Below are 21,850 nucleotides of genomic sequence, written 5' to 3' on the forward strand. Positions count from 1 at the left end.
ATACACAGAAGGAAAAGTTCACAATAAAAATAAATATGCAAATAGGTGGTAGAGCCGGGATCAATCACAGAGAGGTATTACAACATTCAGCCCCTACAGCAATAACACCAGAAAAAAATCAAGAAAACACTTGAAATAAGCAGATCATATTAACACCTCACTACATCTCTCAGGGGCAGCAAGACCTCTTCAATAGAGGAAATATACTGAGACTAATAGCTGAAATCCCTGCTTGGAAAAAAGACTATCGACTTGGAAAAATGATGAAATAGTGTCTTTAACAATGAATGCTAGACAAGAGTTCTAAGGATGGGGTATTACAATGGCAAGACCAACGAAGCCACGCTATCCTTCACCTCTACTAAATGTACCAAGGAGACCTAATATAGATGAACACAACATCCCAGTGTACTCAGTATTACAAGATGCAAGAGTATAAACAAGCCACTCTGAAAAAATTAGGGACAGACAAACTCCACAACAAGACACCAATAATTGGAACTGGATGGCCTCGGCTCTAAATGGCAAGAAAATAGAATGACTTGCCTCAAAGGGAAAAAGAACCAACTATAACAGCGTAAAGCTCCTATCCTGGAATATTGCTGGTGCTAACAGAGAACTACAGAACAACACTTCTCCGACATACTGGGAGAATTATGATATTATCGCACTCCAAGAAACATGGCTGATGGAGTGCAAGGAAGTGGCCAACTACACACACCATTATGTAATGGCAACTAGAACACACAAATATGGAAGGCCAAAGGGTGGCCTAGCAGTATATATATAAACGGCACTAAATATTTAAACTGAACAGCTACCTAGTACGACATCAGACCTACAAGTAGTTAAAATGGACCAAGGGCTTAAAAACCTGACAACAACAGTCATATTAATTAATCTCTATTTGCACCCGAATGCTAGAAAAAAAGAGTCACAGTGGGATAAACTGCTGTTTATAATCACTTCAATGAGATTTGAAAACCCAACTTGGGAGATAATAATAACTGGCGATTTTAATTCATATTTAATATATACACCAGATGAAGTTGAGCAATTAACAGCGGCTAATGATGATTGTCAGTTCCCTTACAATCATCCCCGACAACAAAACAACATGATTTGAATGGGCAAAAGCTGGTTTTAGCCTTGGAACATCTCGGCTTGTGAGTATTAAATGGTAGAACAAAAGATGACACGCCTCTGTGATGGACTTATCAGGGTGCACACACCCAGTCAATATTAGACTATACAATCCTAACGCTTCCATTACTGGCCCGTGTGGGGAAATATACTATCAAGTACTCAACCCGAAGTGACCATTCATATCAGGTACTTGAATTAGAAATAAGCTACCCAAAACATCGGCCAGCTCCCATTGAGACGGGCCAACTGACCACAACCAATTTGAAATGTATTCAATGGTCAGCAGAAACACTACCAGAACTAACATTACTAGCAAAAGAAATAATTGAAACAAAGATCACTCATGGCAGCATATCAGTAGAGAATTGGTCCATTTTCACCAATAAATTATTAATTCAAGCACCTAAAATCAATTATGCACAGAAAACGAGGTATAAGCCCATTATAAATATTTCGAGTGAGGCCTGTTTGCTAAGAAAAGAACTGAGAAAGGCAGTCAGGAAAAACAAGACACCGAAAGTCCCAAATCACGCCTGAGAGAATATAAAAAATATCAGGGAGCAGTATGAAAAGCAAATCTAGAAGGACCAGAAAGCACAACAGGAGATATTCTGGACAAAGTTACTTTCCTGTGCTAAACAAACAAACAACAGGCTGTTCTGGGAATTAGTAAATGGTACAACAAGACCAAAAGAATTAATAAATAATGCCTCCGTAACAGAGACTGGATGGGCAGTACATTTAAGTAAAATATTTGAAGACCTCACACCATTCCCTAAAAGTGAAACGGACAACAACAATACATCTCTGGAGCCTAAACTCTCAGGGAAGAATTCAACTGGACCACAAGACCTCGGTACCATCCTAGCTCGACCACCAGCCCTGACTAGTCAACACTACACAGTAGAAGATATATCCAGAATAATAAAACTGGGACGCAACGATGGGGCTCCTGGCCCAAATGGCATCCCGCAGGCCATCTTTAGGAGTGATCCCGATTATTGGGCAAAACCGTTGGCAGGCCTTTATAATGAGTTCGGTATAACAGATACCCTTCCCCCGAGCTGGAAAGGGTCAATCATCAACCTGATCTTCAAGGGAGGTGACAGGTCGGACCCGGCAAACTACAGGCTAATTGCACTAATAGATGTCGAAGCAAAATACTATGCATCATTAATCCTGGAGGACTTGGTAGAATGGTCCAACATAAAGGGGCTGATTTCATTCAACCAAACAGGGTTTCGCAAAGGATGTGGCACAACAACAAATATCTTAGCCCTTGCCACAATAGCGGACAAGTGCAAACACATGCAAAGAAAACTACAACTATGTTTCATAGACTTTAAAGCTGCGTTCGACCGTGTGAATCGTGGTGTGTTATGGAGTAAATTACAGAAATTGGGTCTCCCGGAAACAATATTATGACCCATAATATAATTGTACACCTGCACGTGGGTCCGTGTGAAAATGGCAAATGGCACAAAATTGTCCAGGAAGATACAAACAGAGATCGGATTAAAACAAGGCTGTGTATTAGCCCCCCATGTATTCAATCTATTTATGACAAATCTCTCATCACGATTGGACCAGGCAAATACACATTCTCTGCACCTGGCTACACTGCCCATAATGCATCTTTCGTGTGCAGACGACATAGTCCTGCTTAGTCTAACCAGAATAGGCCTACAAAGAGCACTTAATGAGCTAATAATATTTGCCAAGACTAATGCCCTGGAAATTAACATCACAAAAACAAAAACTATGTCAATCACGAATTGTCCGCGACATCAATATCAATTCAAGCTGGGAGAAACGAGCCTTAGAATAGTTAATACATATAAATACCTGGGGGTATATATAGATAATCGATTACATTTCCAATTTCAGAAACAATATCGGGAAAAAAAGGAAATGGCCTTATTTATGCATTCTGTGCCCTTGCAAAAAAACGACAGGGTCCTTCCTTTAAGCCGCTAACAGAGGTGATAGCTGCAAAACTACTACCTGCAGTAACTTATGCAAGCATAGTGTTAAATGGCAAGGACGCAAAACTCCTAGACTCGCTGCAAAAAAAGACATATAAAAAAGTCTTTAGTCTACATCAGAACGCATCCCCGGTTCAGGTCCGACTGGAATTCGGTCTTATCCAACAGGAGATAGGGAGAAAATATGCCGCTATCAAAACTTGGTACAAACTTTGGCAGAACCGATCCAATACCTTAAATTATGCCCTGTGGCGTGCTCAGGAAGATGATCCAAGCTCAAGTTACGGCAAATTCCTGAAAATGGCATTGAAGGAAACCAACACATCTGAACTTTGGGCTCCTTCCAAGTCTTCCGCAGAATGACAAATAAAGCGGCCAAGCTACAATCATCATTAAAAGATAAACCCACTTTAGCCAAAAGATCCCATGCTTGAATGGTTCTCCAATCCTACACAGCACTACGACTGGCGTAATACCTCAGTACAACATATTCTCCTCACTTGAAACGAAAGTTAATGGCGATTATATTTGGGGTATTACCAAGTTTGGCCGATCAACCTGCATGGAAGTATAAGGTGTCAAAACATGTAGCTTATGTGGTGCAGCATGGCAAGATTTCATCCATCTCATTTGTGTCTGCCCCATCTTAAAATCGAACCGAGTATTGCTTCTAAAAAAGGCTTTTAATGACAGGGGCATTCGAACTTGCAGATCGGCCATCATCAAAAGACTAGGCACAACAGACCCTCAGTTGACCTGTAAGATGATGACATTTTTATTACTTTATGAAAAACCCAAATGGCCGAAGAAATCAGACACTTCCAATCCAGTAATGTCTAGCAACCCTATTGAAATTTTAAAATGCTAAATGTTTTTAATGTCAATATCTGATGAAACACTAATTCCGTCAACAATTCTATGATGCAGAATCATGCTTTGTCCTTTGTTGTTAACATGATAAGGATACTGTCTCTAGCTTTTAGGATAAAATAAGTAATATGCTCTTTTTTAAAATTTTAAATCATTTTTACGTCTGTAAATTGTTGAACCCTCACTTCTATCATGACATTGTTATGGTTTTTACAAACTTAAACAATAAAGTGTTGATATATATGTGTGTGTGTGTGTGTGTGTGTATATATATATATATATATATATATATACATATGTGTTTAAGTAGTTAAGTCCTGTTATTGGACCTTTGTGTATGGTGATTATATTTTAAATCTGGACAATGGGCGTCTAACCAAACATGGTTGTTGAGTTATCCACTTTTCTTTGAAGCCCAAATTAGTAACCCAGCTACATACATACTTTAGCAAAGGAACTTCATGTAAAAATCTACAACCATAACCAATAAACCAGGGGCTTCAGTTTAGGCTAGGTGAGATATTATTTTAAGCCCAGCATCAAAGAGTAGAGGCACTATGGGCATACTTACTGAGACGAGGGATCTTTCAAAATTATTCTCAGCAGTAACTAATTTCTGCACATCTTCAAAACCCAACAACTCAGCTCCCTAGAGAGAAGCATTCTGGGCCTTGGCTCTGTAAGGATCCAGAGCTGTGTAAATTCAATGTAAGCTGGTTCTATAGTGCTTGCATGTGATGGCTTTGGACCTATGTGGGATGAGTAAAAAACTCCTGTTGAGTTGGAGACCCCAGGTAAATCTATCGGATAGTCCTATCCGCAAATAATCACAGCTATAAACACACTCCAGCACACTGGTCCCCACCGTCACAATACACTTATTAGATAGTCGAACCGTAAAAACCATAAACTTGGTTTTTGCAGCATGCAACTCTAACCCTCTCAGATCACAAAAACGAAGCAAATTGATCTTTCAATAAAAATGTAGTTCCACTTTACAATATAAATCCAGGTGCAGTGGCACAGCAAGGATCCTAATGTATACAACATAACACCACATAAGTTGTACATCCCTGTAACCAGGATGTTGATCAGCAAGCATTACGCCACATAACATAAGCACCACAAGTGTTTCCATCTAGCACTTTATTACTGCTGCCTTCCTACATTTCCTCCTTTGCATTATTGACCCTTATTGAACCACTTTGGCCTGACCGGTTCCCACTCACACTGTGATGTTTTTATTAGTGTGTGTGTTGGCTTGTGAATTGAAAAGATGTTACTGAATTTGGATTTATATATGTATTTATGCTTAAGAATTGTTAAGGTGTGAATAGTGTATATAGTTGTACAAACCAAAAATAAAATGTATTGATGATAAAAGGGAAAGATTTAAGCTTGATGAATTTATTCAATTTTCAAATGTCACTAGTTTTGGTGGTCTGAATTGGAACCTTAACGCTACTTCAAGCAGAGGTTTATGAGGGAATGTTAAGGTGTTCCTAATGACACAACCGTGTTCCTTTCCTGTGCAGGATGTCCTTACTTTGTCCTAGCTAAAGTGTTTCCATGAACAGAGCACATAAGCACACTTTTGTTCATTGACACCAGCTCCACATATTGCTTTTGTGAATGATTTGAGTCTACATCATCAATATTTGAGTAAGATTTCTCCATTCATTTGCCTTTGAATGGCAGCTTTGATGTGCGAGTACATTCTTTCCATCCTACAATTGCAAAAAATAAATCTTTGTCAGCCGTTGAAGGATGGGCTAACAAACTTTAATCAGATTTTTTGTCTCAGCGATAAACTATGCTAGTTGGCAGCTACTTAATGATTTCCTGGCACAGCTTTGGCATGGGTGTGTCTTGCGATAATACTTTGCTGGTATCCTCTCATGCCCTTATTCCTGATGTTAACAATTTAGTCATTCTTTTCGTCAGTTGTCTGTTGTAGGTTTCTCAAGCTTGAACAAAACCTTCATGCTTACTACTTGGCGTAGTCGGGAACGTACAATTTTTTTTTCCCGTTAAGAGTCCTTCTGCACTCCAAAGATCAAATGGAGAGAATACTTTTGATGGAAGCAATCTAGGATCCACTATGACCCGAAGAGGCAGCACATTTCAGGGGGGCTGTAGATTGTAAATGATGGGTCATGATAAATCATTCTCGGAAGTACCTATGGGACCCATGGCAGTGGCATAACATAACATGTGTATTTGTAAAGCGTACATTCACCCAGAAGGGTATCTTTGTGCTGAATAACAGATGTTTATTGTTACTCAACTCACTGGCACTCATTTGTCCGACCTGAGAAGGATGAAAGGATGAGTGAACCTGTCGGGATTTGAACCTGAGACCAGGAGGTGGAATACAGCCCCCTTCAGTGGAAGCATCGGTCCACTAAGCTACTAGACCCGGCATATTTGTAAAGCACACATGTTACACAGAAACCATTTCCCGCCACAGGCACAAACAGCAACCAAAAGGATGAGAGAGCCAAGTTTTCAGTTGCAATTAAGTATAAGGTTACTCTGATCCGCAAGAGTTGCAGAGATGCAGTATTTGGCAGTGAGCTGTGCCACATGGGTGTGTGCTTTGAATCTTAGGTGGGTTCAGTAGAACTGCTGTAGATGAGCTAAGTGAATGAGTGTATCATTTAAAGGGTTGTTGAAGAAAGACAGCGCCAGGGTCACAGATGGAGCAATGGCAAATGCATGAAGATTTGAAAATGGAGCATCTCAATGTTGGAAGTCACTGTAGAAGCATTAGATGTTCAGAAATAGAAGTATGACAGTAAAGCCACAAAATGAGAGGGCCAGCTTTGTGTACCAGTTGGAGCCTGAAGGAGAGACATTAAGGGAGATATTTCAAAAGACTTCAATAAAAGGAGTTCTTGTACTCCAGTGAGAGGAGAAAATGGAGTGAACCACGGTTCTGTGGAAAGATTTTTAAATAATAATAATAATTCTTTCAAGTGTTTTATGCAAGAAAAACAGTTTGGTGCAATACTGTGTCCTAAGTGAGCCAATGAAAGTATGGCATCCAAGGTGACCCCAAGGTTGCAGATATTGGTCCCTGGACTCAATGCTAATTCCACTTAAACAGGTTGTAATTCTGAGGTTCACCCTGATGGGGCTTCTAATGACCAAAGCTTCAGTTTACTTAAAGGGAGTTTGCCCTCCTCTAGATGGCACAGAATGTCATTCAGTCATGGAAACATGACTTGGCTAAAGCATGTTGATCAGCATGTCCGAATAGGAGAGAAAAACGTAGTCGAAGGAGTGATTAAACACTCCCAAAGTACTGGAACAGATGACAGTTGGAGTTCTTCTGATGTATTACTTCCATGTGGAAAGGGGGAGTTGCCAGAAGAGAAGAACGTGAAGCACCAAGCCCCTAATCGTGTTTGTGGTGTAAGCTCCTAAACTATGGTCTGTTTGAAAAGAGTCCACACGCTTCTCACCTGATAATATTTTGGCTGGAAACTACGGATTTGATTAAAAAAGCATGACCTCATTTTGGCAGGTTACCATATTCCAAGATCAGAGACAAAAATAGTTGGGTCTGATTAAGTGAAGCACTTTGCCAATTTCTCTGGTCAATATCAGGGTAGTATCTTACTGATGACCCCTCATCAAGATTCTTTTCAACATAAGCTAGCAGAATCTTCACATCTCCGTTATGGTCAGGGCTGCCTTCTTCATAATGATTGCCTTCCCCAGACCTCTTTATTGACTGTTGAATTTTCCATAGAGAGCCTCCATTGATTTATTTTGCAAATTTGGAGCCCAGATACGTTCTTTGTTGTAAATCTGCTTTTGAATGGGGGCTTGGTCAAGTGTGACTAAGTCCAATTATTTGATGTCCCGCCTACTGGTGCTAATTTACCACCTGTATAGCTCTGTAGGTGAAGAAGTGACCTGTTCTGAAATATGGAACTATGAAAATGAGCTGACCCACATTTCTCCTAATGCTGTATGAGGGTTGCCCATCTGATGATCTTCCCTATGTGACACAAGCTGTATTCCATTTTTGAGTGAGGCCACAAGTAAGTTTAAAAGGGCAAACAAGTTCACGGAGGAGACCTGTATTTAGGTAGAGTCAACTTCCACAGGCTACTGCCCTGAAGGGATTTTCTAATTGTTACTGGGTGTGTGTCTCTAGTCTTCCATCTGCAAACCACCCAATCTCATAGAGAACAGGATGTCAGGACATTTCTGGCGTATCCTCTGTTCTACTTTGGTCCTACCAGACTTCTGTGTTTGGGTTAGTTGTGGACACATTGCCTGCCTCAAACTGGATTTTAGTGCATTATGTGGAAGGATAGTAAGATTAGGCTAGAGCACTCCCCACACACATCTCCAGCCCTCAGAACCCAATTCTAGTGTGGCCGAAGACTTTCGCATCTTGAAAATGCTCTGACACATTGCATTATAGGCCTGTTTCCAGTAGAGCAAACATGAACTACTGCAGGTTTGTTTGCAGTAGAGCAATCATACGCTACTGCAAAAGTAGGTAGATCAGAGCTTGGGAACTATTACCCATTTGGTTAAGGAGGGGCCAAGAGTCACCTTGTGTCAGGCATAAATATGACATCTCCAGGCACCCACTTCAGACCATTTTCAGAGGAGGACTGGACCCACCGCCTTGACCTGAAAGGAGCCCTGAAGGACTAGACATGCTCCCATTTGTACCCAGGGCAAATAAGTAGACTCCAGTGGTCAGTTGGGTGGCCTTTGTAACTGCAGAACCACAGTAAGATGCAATAGGCCTTTTCCTGGAAGTACCCAGCTGACCAGTGGCAATTGGACCTGGGATGGACCCTGTTGTTGACTTGTCTGTCAATCTGTGAGTCTCTATGTGTACCTCCTCTGAAGTCCTGGAGGGCAGTAGAAGAGGACCGCCGTGGTGCATTGGGACATAAATGAGTAAGTTAGAAGGTGAAATCTTGGACCAGGACAGACATGTTTGGTGAATTTGACCTGTGCTCTATTGTGGTTAGCCTGAAATTGTGCATAGTGCAATGCATTTGCAATGTTTCTCCACTGACAAAAGTAGTGAAATCAAATAAAAATTACTATCCAAATGTGCGCATGAAACACGATGCTATCAAAAAACAAACATAATCTGAAGCTCATCTAAACGACTGCAGTTGGAAGACCTAACTAAATTAATCCAACAAATAAAGCCAAGGCACTAGTTTGAGGAATATTTCCTGCAAATACAATAAAAGACAGTTGTCACATATTAGCCCCATACTGGTCTTCTACTCATCAATGCATCACTACAGCAAGGATCATTCACAAACAACCTCAAAGTTGGTCAAATCTTGCCAATTAATTTTTTTAAGTGAATGCAGGCTCTGATATATTGGGGCATTGCAGACCTATCACCAGCTCGCTCTGTCTAGGCAAAACCATCGAGAAATGTGTTACCTTGCAACTAAAAGAATCCATTGAGGAAAACAAACTACTTGCCTCTCCCAATCAGTGTTCATACCAGGTTACAGCCCAGAAACAGCAACTATAAAAGCCCTCATTGTCCTCCTTCCTGCCTACTGACTCTGCGTGACCTGTTTGCTGTATTTGACACAGTGACCACAAAATAGTGCAAAACACTCTCTAACTAAGAGTGGGTTTAACATACACAGTTTTTAACTGGCTCAAATATTATGGAAAGCTTGCTCTAAACTCTTCAAAATAGGCACCCACACTAGACTGGAAAAGGTGACCTGTGGCGTCTCCCAAGGATCAATTCTATCACCTATTATTTTTATTCTTTATGCCGAATCTCTGGTCTACTGATGGAAAATATAACATCAAACTACATCAATAATGCAGAAAGTACTCAAATTTACTTACAAATCCCCTGACGCAACTATCTCAAAGTGCTCAGAGTCAGCCTCCTTTCCATTTTCAAATGGGCATCAGCAAGCTCTTTGAAACTGTAACCCCTAAAATTGTAGTTCATATTTCTAGCCTAAACAAGCAGTAAAGTTGATCTGTTACTAATCACCTTGCTATCAAGTTATGAATGTTTGCCATTAGCAGCTGCATCTGATAAGTCCCTTCAATTCCTCATCGACAGCAAGCTGTCTCTTGAACTTCGCATCAGCAAGATAGTGCACACAGCAAATTTCCATCTACGTGAACAGAAAAGACTGAAACCCCTTTTCTTCATCGATAAGGTGAAGACTACAGCCAAAGTGTTAGTTATATCTATACATAATAGAGGAAATGCCACCCTCTCAGAGTCCTGCACCCCACAGCTCCTTGGATCTTGGATAAAAGAACGTTTGATCACATCACTCCCATACTGAAAGATCTACATTGGCTTCCATTAGAGACTCACATTAAATTAAAAGACGCAGTCGAAAATCTCTGGTGACTCTCGAAAATCTCCTCAGCAAAGGCTCTCCCTTCTTAGAGCTGCTTAAATGCAGGAGGTCCTGCACTACAATCTTTGATTACCTTCCCAGGCCATTAAGAATGGCTCCTAGCGTTCCCCCCTGTAGAAAACGTCTCAAGACATTCCTATTCAAAAATAATGTGGCTTGGACTCGCACAAGATGCTCCCGCCCTGCCCCTTCCACAGTTCTGACAGGTCTCCCCACATGCCTGTTGTAAAATTATTCATTTATTATCTGATGTTATTGTTGTTCTCTCGTTCCCCTGCCTTTCCCTTTCCTCCCATCTCTCTGGATTCTCTTCAAATTATTGTTATTGTGAGATGTTTTGTATAAACTTATTTCCTTCCCAGTATGAAGATATACTTTAAAATGTACAGGGATCTAATACCACTCTGTGAAGCAGCACTCTAGAAAAACACTATCAATAAATTAAATGAAGGAGGGAGGAGCCTAGCGCGCAACCAAGATGGCCGCGTAGGTGCGAGGCTCCCGAGGACCTTCGCGACCTCCTGAATTAATCCTGGCGATATCCTGTCCTTGTTGAGGGGACTGTGTCGGTAAACCCGAGCTGAGGCGCCACCCGTTTTTTGGGCTCGAATCGGACCCCGGACACCGGTGGGAGCACCGATCGAAGGTTGCGGCCTTCTCCGCGCCGGCCCCCCGGAATGGAGTAGTGGGGCGATCCGGGGACAAAGTGAACAACAGCGGCGGGCAAGGCTGGGCGACTCGCGTACCCCGCGCTTTCACTTTCGCTTTTGCGCCCTCCTTGCCCTCAAGCGAGGTAGGGCTGCGGAGCGGGGTGCGGTGGTGTGGCCTTGTCCAGGTGCCCGGCTGGCCCGCCGGCTGTGGGTCGTCCTGCGGTCCAGTGGTCGCCCTCCCCCACCCCCGGAACCCGTGAACTGGTTTATCGGCCCGTTCGAGGAGATTGGCAAGACGGTGGGAGAGCAAACATGTCCACCAAACAAGATGGCGACCGGGCGAAGGTGAAGACGACCCGCCGTGGCCCAGCGCACCAATCCAACAGTATGGACCGCTACACTATCCAGAAGGGATCTCCGGAGACCTCGCGCACATCCCCGGCGGGCCCGACGGAGGCATCTGCCCAGCCGGTGGATCTGACCCTCCGGGACGTCATGGGCGCCATCGCAGAGATGAAGGCCTCGGTGGACCAGCGCTTCGACACCCTGGCGCAAAAAATAGACTCGGTCCTTGTGGATGTGAGCCTCGTGAGGGCTGACTTGTCCAAAACGAACGACCGGGTCGATTCCCTGGCCCACACTACAACGAGCCTCACGACGGATGTGGTGGCCCTCCAGAAGGAGGTGCGCCGGCTCGGCCAGGCGAGCGCCCTGATGGACCGGCGACTGGAGGATTCCGAGGGTCGGGCCCGGAGGAATAATGTTCGTATTGTGGGGGTGCCGGAGGGACGAGAGGCGGAGGCGGCAGATCTTTTTGTGGAAGAACTGATCCTTACCCATCTCCAGCCCCGGGGGCTGAGTAAGCTTTTTGCGGTGGAACGTGCTCACCGGGTCCCTGGGGGCAGACCTAAGGCTGGTGCCCTGCCACGGCCTCTCATTGCCCGGATTTTTAACTTTCGGGACAGAGACGCTATCCTGCAGACCTCCAGGCAACAGGGACCGGTCAAGCTTGATAACATGGATGTGCATTTCTACCCAGACTTTACTCCGGCGGTCCAAAAGCAGAGACTGAGTTTTCTCGGTGTTAAACATCGCTTACGGGACCTGAACCTTAAGTACTCAATGCTTTTTCCAGCTAAGCTGAGGGTGGAGGTGGATGGTCGCACGCACTTCTTTGACCGGCCCGAGGCGGCTGGGGACTGGTTGGACACTCTGCCTGGAGATCGGGGCCGAGGGGGTGGGGGGGGGTGCGGTCAGCGGGGAGGGCCCGCCGGATCAGAATTGAGGGGTGAATGATAGGCCTTGCTCTGGACAACATTCCTTTACCATTTATTGATCGTATATGTTCCCCTCCTATGGAGGTCGTTCGGGGTCTGTTGGGGGCTTCCCTCCTCCTCTGGGGGACTAGTTAGTTTCATCTATGGGGCGACAGGCACACTGCACTTTGGGGGGGCTGTCTGGGCTCATGCAGGGGTGCAGGGAGGGGGGAGTTCTGTTGGGATGGGGGGGTGGGGGGGGGTGTGTTGTTTGTTTGCACCGCAAGGCAAACCCGCTACTGTATTGTTGCTCTCAAGATGCTCTGTGGGGGACGACTGATTGCTTCTACGTACGATGGGGGGTAGGGATTTGACTGTGTTGTCATGGAATGTTAACGGCCTGGGGGATAGGATTAAGCGTGCTGTGGTCCTGCAGTACTTGAAACGTATTTCACCAGATGTTGTCTTCCTGCAGGAGACACACCTTATAGGTAACTCCTTTCATGCACTGAATCGGCGGGGCTATCGTTTGGTGGCCCATTCGGGCTTCACTTCGGGCTCGCGGGGGGTGGGTATCATGATCAAGAACTCGCTCCCGTTGGAGATTGATGAGGTGCGCCATGATGAGAGGGGACGCTACACTGTCCTGGTGGGTAGAATGGAGGGTAGAGTGTTTATTTTTATATCAGTGTACGTCCCGCCTGGGTTACAAGCTACTACATTTGCGGACCTGGGGCGCCTCCTCCTGGAACTTCCGGGTGGCCTGCTGGTGGTTGGGGGGGACTTTAATGCGGTAGCTTCTGGGTCTATGGATCGTCATCCCCCTAGGGACCTCCCCCGGGCACAGGCGTGGCTGTCCGGCCTTTTAGACACACTGGGCCTGGTGGATTGCTGGCGACTAAAGCATCCCGCACAGCTGCAATACACCTTCCACTCGGGTGCCCATGGTAGCCTCTCGCGGCTTGATTACATCCTTGTCCCGGCGGCCTATGCTGGAAGGGTGGGGGAGGTGTGCCATCTGGCGCGGGGTATTTCAGATCACTCCCCATTGCTGTTACATTTCGATGTCTTCCCGAGGGGGGAGGGCAGGGTGGCTCCAATCAATGCATGGTATTTGCGCGACCCCACCATTCGGGCCGACTTGATCAAATCCTTACAGCGATATTTTGACGAGAATGTGGGGTCTGTCCCTTCGGCCATCTCCCTGTGGGAGGCTTTTAAGGTAGTTCTCAGAGGGGAGGCCCTCTCCTTTATCTCCCATGCCCGGAGGCGCGAGCGGGAGGAAGTGACTCGGGTGGAGGCCGAGATTGCGGAACTGGAGGGTGACCTGGGGAGCGGGGTAACGGATGCCAAGCTGCATGTTCTACACCTCAAGCAGGCGGCCTATAGGGCCCTCGTCACGGAGGCGGCCAGGGGCCTCAGTAGAGAGCAGCAGGGGCGATTGTATGATGTGGGTGATAAGGCTGGCAAATTGATTGCGTGGTTGGACAAGAGGGAGAGAGCGAGTCGTGTGGTTCCGTTGATTGAGAGGATGGATGGTGCGTGTGTCACCGAGCCGGAAGCCATTGTCTCCTGCTTCGCGGATTACTTCCGCGAGGTGTACTCCCCGGTTTCCCCCTGCTCGGAGGAAGATTCCCATGCCCTGCTTCGGGACATCGCGCTGCCCTCCCTTACGGTGGAGGACAGGGATTTGCTGGACGCTCCTCCCACCTCGGACGAAATTGCCCTGGCTATTCGCTCGGTTGCATCCGGCAAGGCCATGGGCCCCAATGGTATCCCCATCGAGCTTTATAAGCTACGCCCGGATGTACTAGCGCCCCACCTGCGCGCGATGTTCCTGGCGGCCCACTCGCAGGGTTCCCTCCCGCCGGACCAGCGTCTGGCCACCATCGTGGTGATCCACAAGGAGGGGAGACCCCGTGAGCGGGTCACATCCTATAGGCCGATCTCGCTCTTGAACGCGGAGCCCAAAATCCTCGCCAAGGTGTTGGCCAACCGGTTGGTCGGCGTGGTGGGCGATTTGGTCCACCAAGACCAATCTGGCTTTATACCCCACCGCAACACGGCTCTTAATCTGCGACGCTTGCACGGGGTGCTCGCGCGTGTCCCGTTTGTGCGGGAGCCGGCCATCTTGGCGTCCTTGGACGCCACCATGGCGTTTGATACGCTTGAATGGCCATACATCTGGGCGATGCTGGCGAAATTTGGATTTGGACCGGGATTCATTAGCTGGGTCAAATTGTTGTATTCGGGCCCATTGGCGCAGGTGGTGGTGAATGGGCGAGTCTCGGCCCCATTCGCGCTGGGGCGGGGCACGCGTCAGGGTTGCCCCTTGTCGCCGCTCCTGTTTGCACTGGCCTTGGAGCCCTTGGCGGAGTGGCTACGGTGGCACCCTTCTATCCGTGGTCTCCGCTGGACCCCCGAGCATGAGGACCGCGTGTCCCTCTACGCCGATGATATCCTTTTGTATCTCGCCTCCCCGCGTAAATCGCTGATTGTCCTGGTTGATGTTTTGCGCTCCTTCGGTCGTAACTCAGGCCTCGTCATCAACTGGGCGAAATCCTGCGTATATGTGCTTTCCGGGGAGGCTCCGGCCCTACCACGGGACTGCCCGATCCAGATTGCCTCCCAGGGGTTCCGGTACCTGGGTATATATATTACTCTAGACCCGGAGGCCCGCTATGAGCGGAACTTGCTACCCCCCCTCCAGCGCCTGAAGGAGGACGTTGCGCGCTGGCGGCGTCTTCCGCCGCTTGGCCGAGCGGCCCTGTTTAAGATGATGTCCTTGCCGCGCTTTCTGTACGCCCTCCAGAACACTATGGACTTGGTTCCGGCGCGCTACTTCCGTGAGGTGGAGGGCCTCCAGCGGCGCCTGTTCTGGGACGGGAGGCCGCGCATTGCTCTGGCTAAATTGACGCTCCCGTGGTACGATGGGGGGGTCGCCCTCCCGGACATTAAACGGTATTACTGGGCCTCCCAACTAGCTGCAATTAATCATGGCCTTTACGGGCCCGCCTTGAACCCGGCATTTGAAATGGACAAGATGCTCCTACCCGGTGGCGATTACAATCGAGCGCTCTACTCTGGCGCGCCCGACTCCCGTCTGACGGGACCGACGCGTGTCATGGTGCGTGTCTGGCACGCGGCTAATGCAGCTATGGGGTGGAAGGACCGTTTGACCCGGGCGTCACCGCTATATGCGTCTGAGAGGTTGGGCTCCCTGTGGACGTCGAAGGGCTTCGAGAAGTGGGACACGATCGGAATCAGCACGGTGGGAGATCTCTGGACGAGGGGGGGATTCAAAACTTTTGAGACGCTGCAGACGGAGTTTCAGCTGCAAGGCAGTGAGTACTTTCGGTACCTACAAGTCCGCCACGCGCTGGGCTCCGTCTTCCCGGATGTCGCGTCCATCCCGGAGTCTTCCCCCCTGGAGGACAGAGTGCTGGATGGCCATGTTCCAGACAGCACAATCTCCCTTATATATAAAAAACTGATCAACGACAGATCGTGCCTGCTGATTAGTCTCCGCGAGGCCTGGGTTGCCGACGGGCTGGAACTGGACGACGAGGATTGGATTTCCGCGGTGGCCTCTCCGAAGGAGGTGGCCATCCCGGCTCGCCTTCGCTTCGTCCAGCTTAAGATCCTTCACCGGGTTTACGTGATGGTGCCAAGGCTTCTACGTATGGGCTTTGCTGGTGACGGATTGTGTAAGCGTGGCTGTGGTGCTTTGGCAACTTTCATGCATATACTGTGGGAGTGCCCAAAGGTGGAGCGATTCTGGCGTGGTGTGCATGAGGTTCTGCGTGTGGTTACGTGTGTCGCGCTGTTGCCTGAAGCGAGGAGATGCTTGCTGAATGTGTGGGAACCAAATGACTATTCGGTCCCGCAGACTCGGTGGGTGACTCTGGGATACATGGTAGCTAAGCGTGACATTGCCCAATTGTGGGGATCCCAGAGGCCCCCGGCGGTGTTGGCCTGGAAAGAACATATGGATTGGTGTATGTTTCGTGAAAAGGTAGTGTATGTGGCGAGGGGTAAGCCTGGGGCGTGGGTGAAAATTTGGGGCCCCTGGAACGCCTACCGCGGGGGTATTTGTGAGCCGCCACTGCTACCGGCTGCCTCGCCAGCTCCGTCCCCCTAGCCGACCCCCTTCCCTCAGCCGTGGGCACGTGGTTCCCCAGTCCCTGATCTACTCCCATTCCCCTCTTCAGAGTTTTGCTGCTGGTTGGGATCCCCCACTTACGGAGCACGTGCCGTCACTTTGGATTGCGGGTTGCCTTGCGGGTGTGGTTTTTTGTGTTGTTCTGTTTTGATAAAAGGAAACCGTATTGTGGGCTTGGAGTTATGCGGCCTGCGCTATTGATGTCTCCTGCTTTACCAATCTGCACCGCCAAGAGACTCTTACTGTATGTATGTCACATGCTTTTGTCACTCTAGCGGCCGGCCGGGTGGTTGTAGGCCCATACCTGTAACTTTTTCAAAATGCAATAAACGGTTTAAAAAAATAAAATAAAATAAATAAATAAATAAATTAAATTAAAAATAGATCCCAATTTTTAAGGATGTCTGTGCTGTATTGTTTCCTGCCTATGGCTCGTGGGGCGCTAGCCTGGCACATTTTGTCCCAGTATCTGCTACGCAGTCTACACTACCAGCCCAGTCCACCAGCTTCTCCGTTGCTTGGTCAAGTTAAGCATGGGGGGGCTGCTGAAAGAGAGGCTGCTTCGGACAGGGATTTATGTTAAAGGAATAAGAACACTTAAAGGTTTTTAGCAATGGATTTGGGGAGGAAAGAATTAAATTTGTCCCAAAAGTGCTTACCTTTGCTGAGCTCTATGCATTCTAGGTGGACAGCTTAGGGGCTGAGCATTTGCAAACAATCAGCCCCCTTCTCCTATTCTACCTCAATTGTACCTTTTGCAGAAAACATTTTAGTTCAATCAGCCGTGCAACTATGGTCATCTTCCACGTACTCTACCCAGCTTCACAAACCATTTGTCACACACTGCATTAATGGCCTAGTAACAAGATGCACGTGGGAGTTGTGAGGCAAAGGACCACTGCCTGCAAGAGCTAATGTGAAAGCAGTTACATGCATGGGCGGGGCATCTTAGATTGAGCCCCTCCTCCCGAGCAAGTTTAGGATTACAGCAGAACTGATATTTGGTGCTCAAGGCATCCACAAGGCAAAGGCAGTATGTGGCGCACAACCGTAATACACAGTATACTCGCTCGCACTGGCAGGAGCAGATTCACGCAAGCTCACACCATCTAGCAAAAATTACATTTATTACTGAGAGAACGTTTATGTGCAGTTCTGCTAATTGCTGTTTGTGTACTTTCATGGTTTTCTCCAATTTGCTTTTCAGGCTGGAAGAGCAAAGATAGCGTCCCAAAGCTGGTGGCTGATTACATGGCAAAAAAATTTGATGTGGACGGACTGGTGACCCACACTTTCCCATTTGAGGAGATCAACCAAGGGTTTGAAGTGCTTCGCTCAGGACAGAGGTGAGTTATAGAACACTGCAAAATGTAGTGCCTTGTAGAAATAACACATGGTCATCAGCCTGGAGTCTACGTGAACATAGGTTGGGTACATATAGTGTGATTTGTATCTTAGGAGAGAGCACTGTATAATTGGGGAGAAAGCGCTGTGGATAATGCCTTTGTTACTCACCATCACTACAGCAAAAGGACAATGGGCCATATTTTCAAGGAACGGCGATAACATTATCTCCGCTTTAGCGTCAGGAAACCGCCGCTAAAGCGGCGATAATGGGCTTAATAATATGCCCTTGTGAATTTCCATAGAAGCCCAGGTTCTGGTGTGAACCTGGGCTTCTATGGGAATTCACAAGGGCATATTATTAAGCCCATTATCGCCGCTTTAGCGGCGGTTTCCTGACGCTAAAGCGGCGATAATGTTATCACCGTTCATTGATAATATGGCCCAATTTTCCCTCAAATTTAAATTCATGATACAAAATTAAATATCAGGCTTCGTAAAAATGGTAAAAACATTCTCAAACTTTGGCTTACACAGAAGCACAGACGTTCAAGGGCATTCCCATAGAGCAACACTGATATAAAAGCGATTTTGAAAACCTTGCTCCCTTGCATTTATTTTCGAGGCAATAATACTTTGGCAGCTTCATCTGATAAATTTAAAATAAATATATTAAAGATATATATTCTTAGAGGGTAGAAGGATTAAGGCAGCCAGTCTTTGGAACAGCAAAATAGGCTAGAACTTTAGGCCTGCTTTCTCTCGGGGGGCTTCTGATACAAGCATGAGAAGTTGTGCTGTCTGAATGAGGGAGAAAATAGCTGGTGCAACCCCAGAAGATTTGGCAGATTGCCTCACATGGAACAAGAAAGCCCACATACAGCAGCACCACAAAAAATCCACTCCCATTGCATGCTTAGTAAAGAAGGACAAGGTAATAGTAATAAGCAACAGCTGGTGTTCGTTACTTTAGACTGCTAGTGTGTATTGCAGTTTACAAGCTCTTCATGCTTCTTATTACTTGTGTTTGGAGTGGTGGTAACCACAAGAGCAAAGAGGATCATTCCCAGGACTAGTGACCATTGAGTTGGTGTCGTTGCTCATAGATTTAGACTAGCAAGAGGATACTTCCACCAGTTAAGAACTGAGTAACTTCCTGTGAGGTAGTAGTGTGTTTTACATGTCCTGATAGTGAAATACTGCCAATTAAGTTTTTCACTATTGAAAGGCTTTCTCTCTCATAGGTTCTCATTGGAGCTTCCTTGCAACATTTTACAAGTGTAACTTTCAATTGGGAACAGATGGAGATTTGGAGTTTAGGTTCCCTGATCTCAGAATTTAAAAATATATCTTTTAGTGAAGATGTTTTTTAAATTGTGTGTTTGAAAATGCCACTTTTAGATGGTGTGCCTTTTCTTCCTTTACCATTCCGTGTGCCTCTGCCTAGCAGTGGAATCAACAACTGGGTTTATACTGACAGGGGCGGTTTCTGCATTTACTCCAGACACTCATACAAAGGGAGCTGATGTGTGCCCTGCATCCTGATGGGTCTTCCTGAGTTAGAGTTGTCACTGAACCCCTGAATAGGCAGTGGCTGCCACGCACAATGCTGTCTCCACCCCCAGTAGTGTGGCTGGATCAGAGAGGAAAAATATGTTTTTTACTGGGCAAGAGAGACTTTCTTACAAAGACTTCAAAAGGAAAAAGGTATAAATATTAGACCTAAAACCCCAGAACCATCGATTACTTATGGAATCAAGAGGAACCTCTGCCAAGGAAAAAGAGCTGTGAGGAGGAGTACTGCCCCTTTGCTGTGTCTTGATTTACTGGGTTGGCCTGCAGTTGCTGTTTCTGCAAAGGTGAGTATAAAGGCCGGGCTTTGCAGTGAAACCTGCTTGAGAAGAATCTACAAGAGCGTGTGTGTGCTTGCCTCCTGTTATGAAGTCTCAGGGCACAAACCTTTCACCAACAGCTTCCCTGAACTCCCTTGCTGGGAATTCTGACCTGCTAAGTGGTGCCAAGTCCAGTTCTGGGCCCCTGGAGGTTAGCTTTTGTGTGCTTGCCTCCTGTTATGAAATCTCAGGGCTCAAATCTTTCACCAACAGCTTCCCTGAACTCCCCTGCTGGGAATTCTGACCTGCTAGGTGGTGCCAAGTCCAGTTCTGGGCCCCAGGAGGTTGTTCCTGCTACAGAAAGCTGTGAAGCTCTGAAGAAACTATAAAAATCAACGCTTCACCCTTCTTGCGGCTGTTTTTTATTCGACACTGCATCTCCATCTGAGAGAAAATTCTGACGCATGGCCTCATGTGGTCGAAGAATCGACGAATTGCCTGTCAGCGGCCTGAAAAACAGCTGCATGCAGAGTCACATGCACCCTTAGCACCGACTCTGACACAGGAACTGCTGTGTGGCTAAAAGAATCAACACATTGTTGGACCGTGGCTGAAGAAATCGACGCAGCGCCTGTGTGACCGCCACAGCATCGACCCCCAGCGCATCTGGGTTTCCACGCATTGCAGCTGTACGCCAAATCTACATCAACGCTGGGGCTCCAGTAAGAAACTGATGCATCCCCTCCCTGTACAGTAAGAAACTGACTCATCACCTCCTCTCCCGCAAAGGAAGTGACACATCACCTCTTCTGGAGCAAGGATCCGACATATCACCTTCCCTGCGCGTAAGGAACTGACAAATCACCTTCCCTGCACCTGTTTGGCTTGTGATTTTTTTACACATTCCGGGTAATTTGCAACAAAAGTGATGCATGGTTAATTTTCTATGGACAGAACTGTTCTTTTCCTTTTAGAAGTCATATTTTGATATCTGTCTGTTGAATGTGTGTTTTGGTCTTGTTTGGTTTAGATAAAGTACTTTATTTTTCTACACTGGTGTGGTGTGCATTTGTAGTATTTTCACTGTGTTTCTGTGAGTTATGTGCAAATGATTCACACATTGCCTCTGAGATAAGCCTCATTGCTCATGCCAATCTACCAAGGGAGTGAGCAGGGTTTTTTTAGAAGTGTAACTCCCTTATCCTGACTGAAGGAACGGTCCCTACTTGGACTGGGTGCAAGCCACTGCTAACTAGAGACGACTATTTCTAATAGACTGTATTCAATTGGTCACCTGAAGCTTGGTGGCAAAAGCCTTTCCTTAAATATGGATAAGCACTTTCTTTATTGTACCTCATTCTGTCTTTCTCTGTCTTGTCTATTGTTTTGTATTATAAATGCTTGAAAATCCCTAATCATAGCTTATAATTTTTCTAAACAGTCTTTGGTGTTTGTTAATGTCTTATCATCCAGTAGTTGTTTTAGGTCGATCCTCTTGCAGAGCACATGCACTCCTCTATGGGAGGCTTCATGTAATCACTCTAAACTTTTCTGTGTGGGTCAGACTCCCCCCTTGCATTTGGTTGGCTGTGGGCTGTGTCAAATTGAAATGGGAGGCTGCAAATGGCTAAAGGCGGGCGCATGTCCAACCTATTTTGCAAGTGTTCACTCCCACAGCGTTTTGCTTGCGGGAGTGAGCAGAGGCGTGCAGGGTGTCAGCTGCATTCCTTACATTTTTTGCAGTGTGTGCGCACTACTCTCGGTCTTCTTGTTTATAGTGCTGCGCTTGCACACACGGTTCTTCTCTCGCCCGTGATGCACCAAGGGCAGTGGCTCGGGTGCTTAGCGCCACTGTAATATACAGGTTCTCTGTTGCTTCCTCTCTTGCTGCCTGAAAGCAGCTCTGCTTGTTTTTTTGTTACAAACATTTTTTTTAAAGCGCCACTTCTGTGCTTGCACACACTGTTCTTCTCCCACCCGTGATTCACCAAGGGCTGTGGCGCGGGCGTCCGCATGAAGTGACGTTAACAGTGAGGTGGGCCACAGTGCTACTTTATTCCCCCAAAAATGTTTAAAGCGCCGCAGCTGTGCTTGCATGCACAGTTCTTCTCCCGCCCGGGATTCACCAAGGGCTGTAGCTTGGGCGTCCGCATGAAGGGAAGTTAACAATGAGGCGGGCCACAGTGCTAGTGGGTGGAAGTTAT

The 21,850-nt window shown here is 46.6% G+C and overlaps 1 protein-coding gene across 1 annotated transcript in view; it reads left to right on the forward strand.

Moving 5' to 3' along the window:
* LOC146866380 (alcohol dehydrogenase 1A-like) overlaps nt 1–21,850 on the forward strand; it is a 381,054-nt gene that overhangs the window by 197,753 nt on the left and 161,451 nt on the right. The window contains exon 8 of the mRNA XM_085636246.1: nt 17,678–17,816. Within this exon, the coding sequence (XP_085492372.1) occupies nt 17,678–17,816 (139 nt within the window). The remainder of the gene's footprint in view (nt 1–17,677; nt 17,817–21,850) is intronic.

This window comes from Triturus cristatus, chromosome 2_1, assembly GCF_964204655.1.
Source record: "Triturus cristatus chromosome 2_1, aTriCri1.1, whole genome shotgun sequence".
Lineage (NCBI taxonomy): Eukaryota > Metazoa > Chordata > Amphibia > Caudata > Salamandridae > Triturus > Triturus cristatus.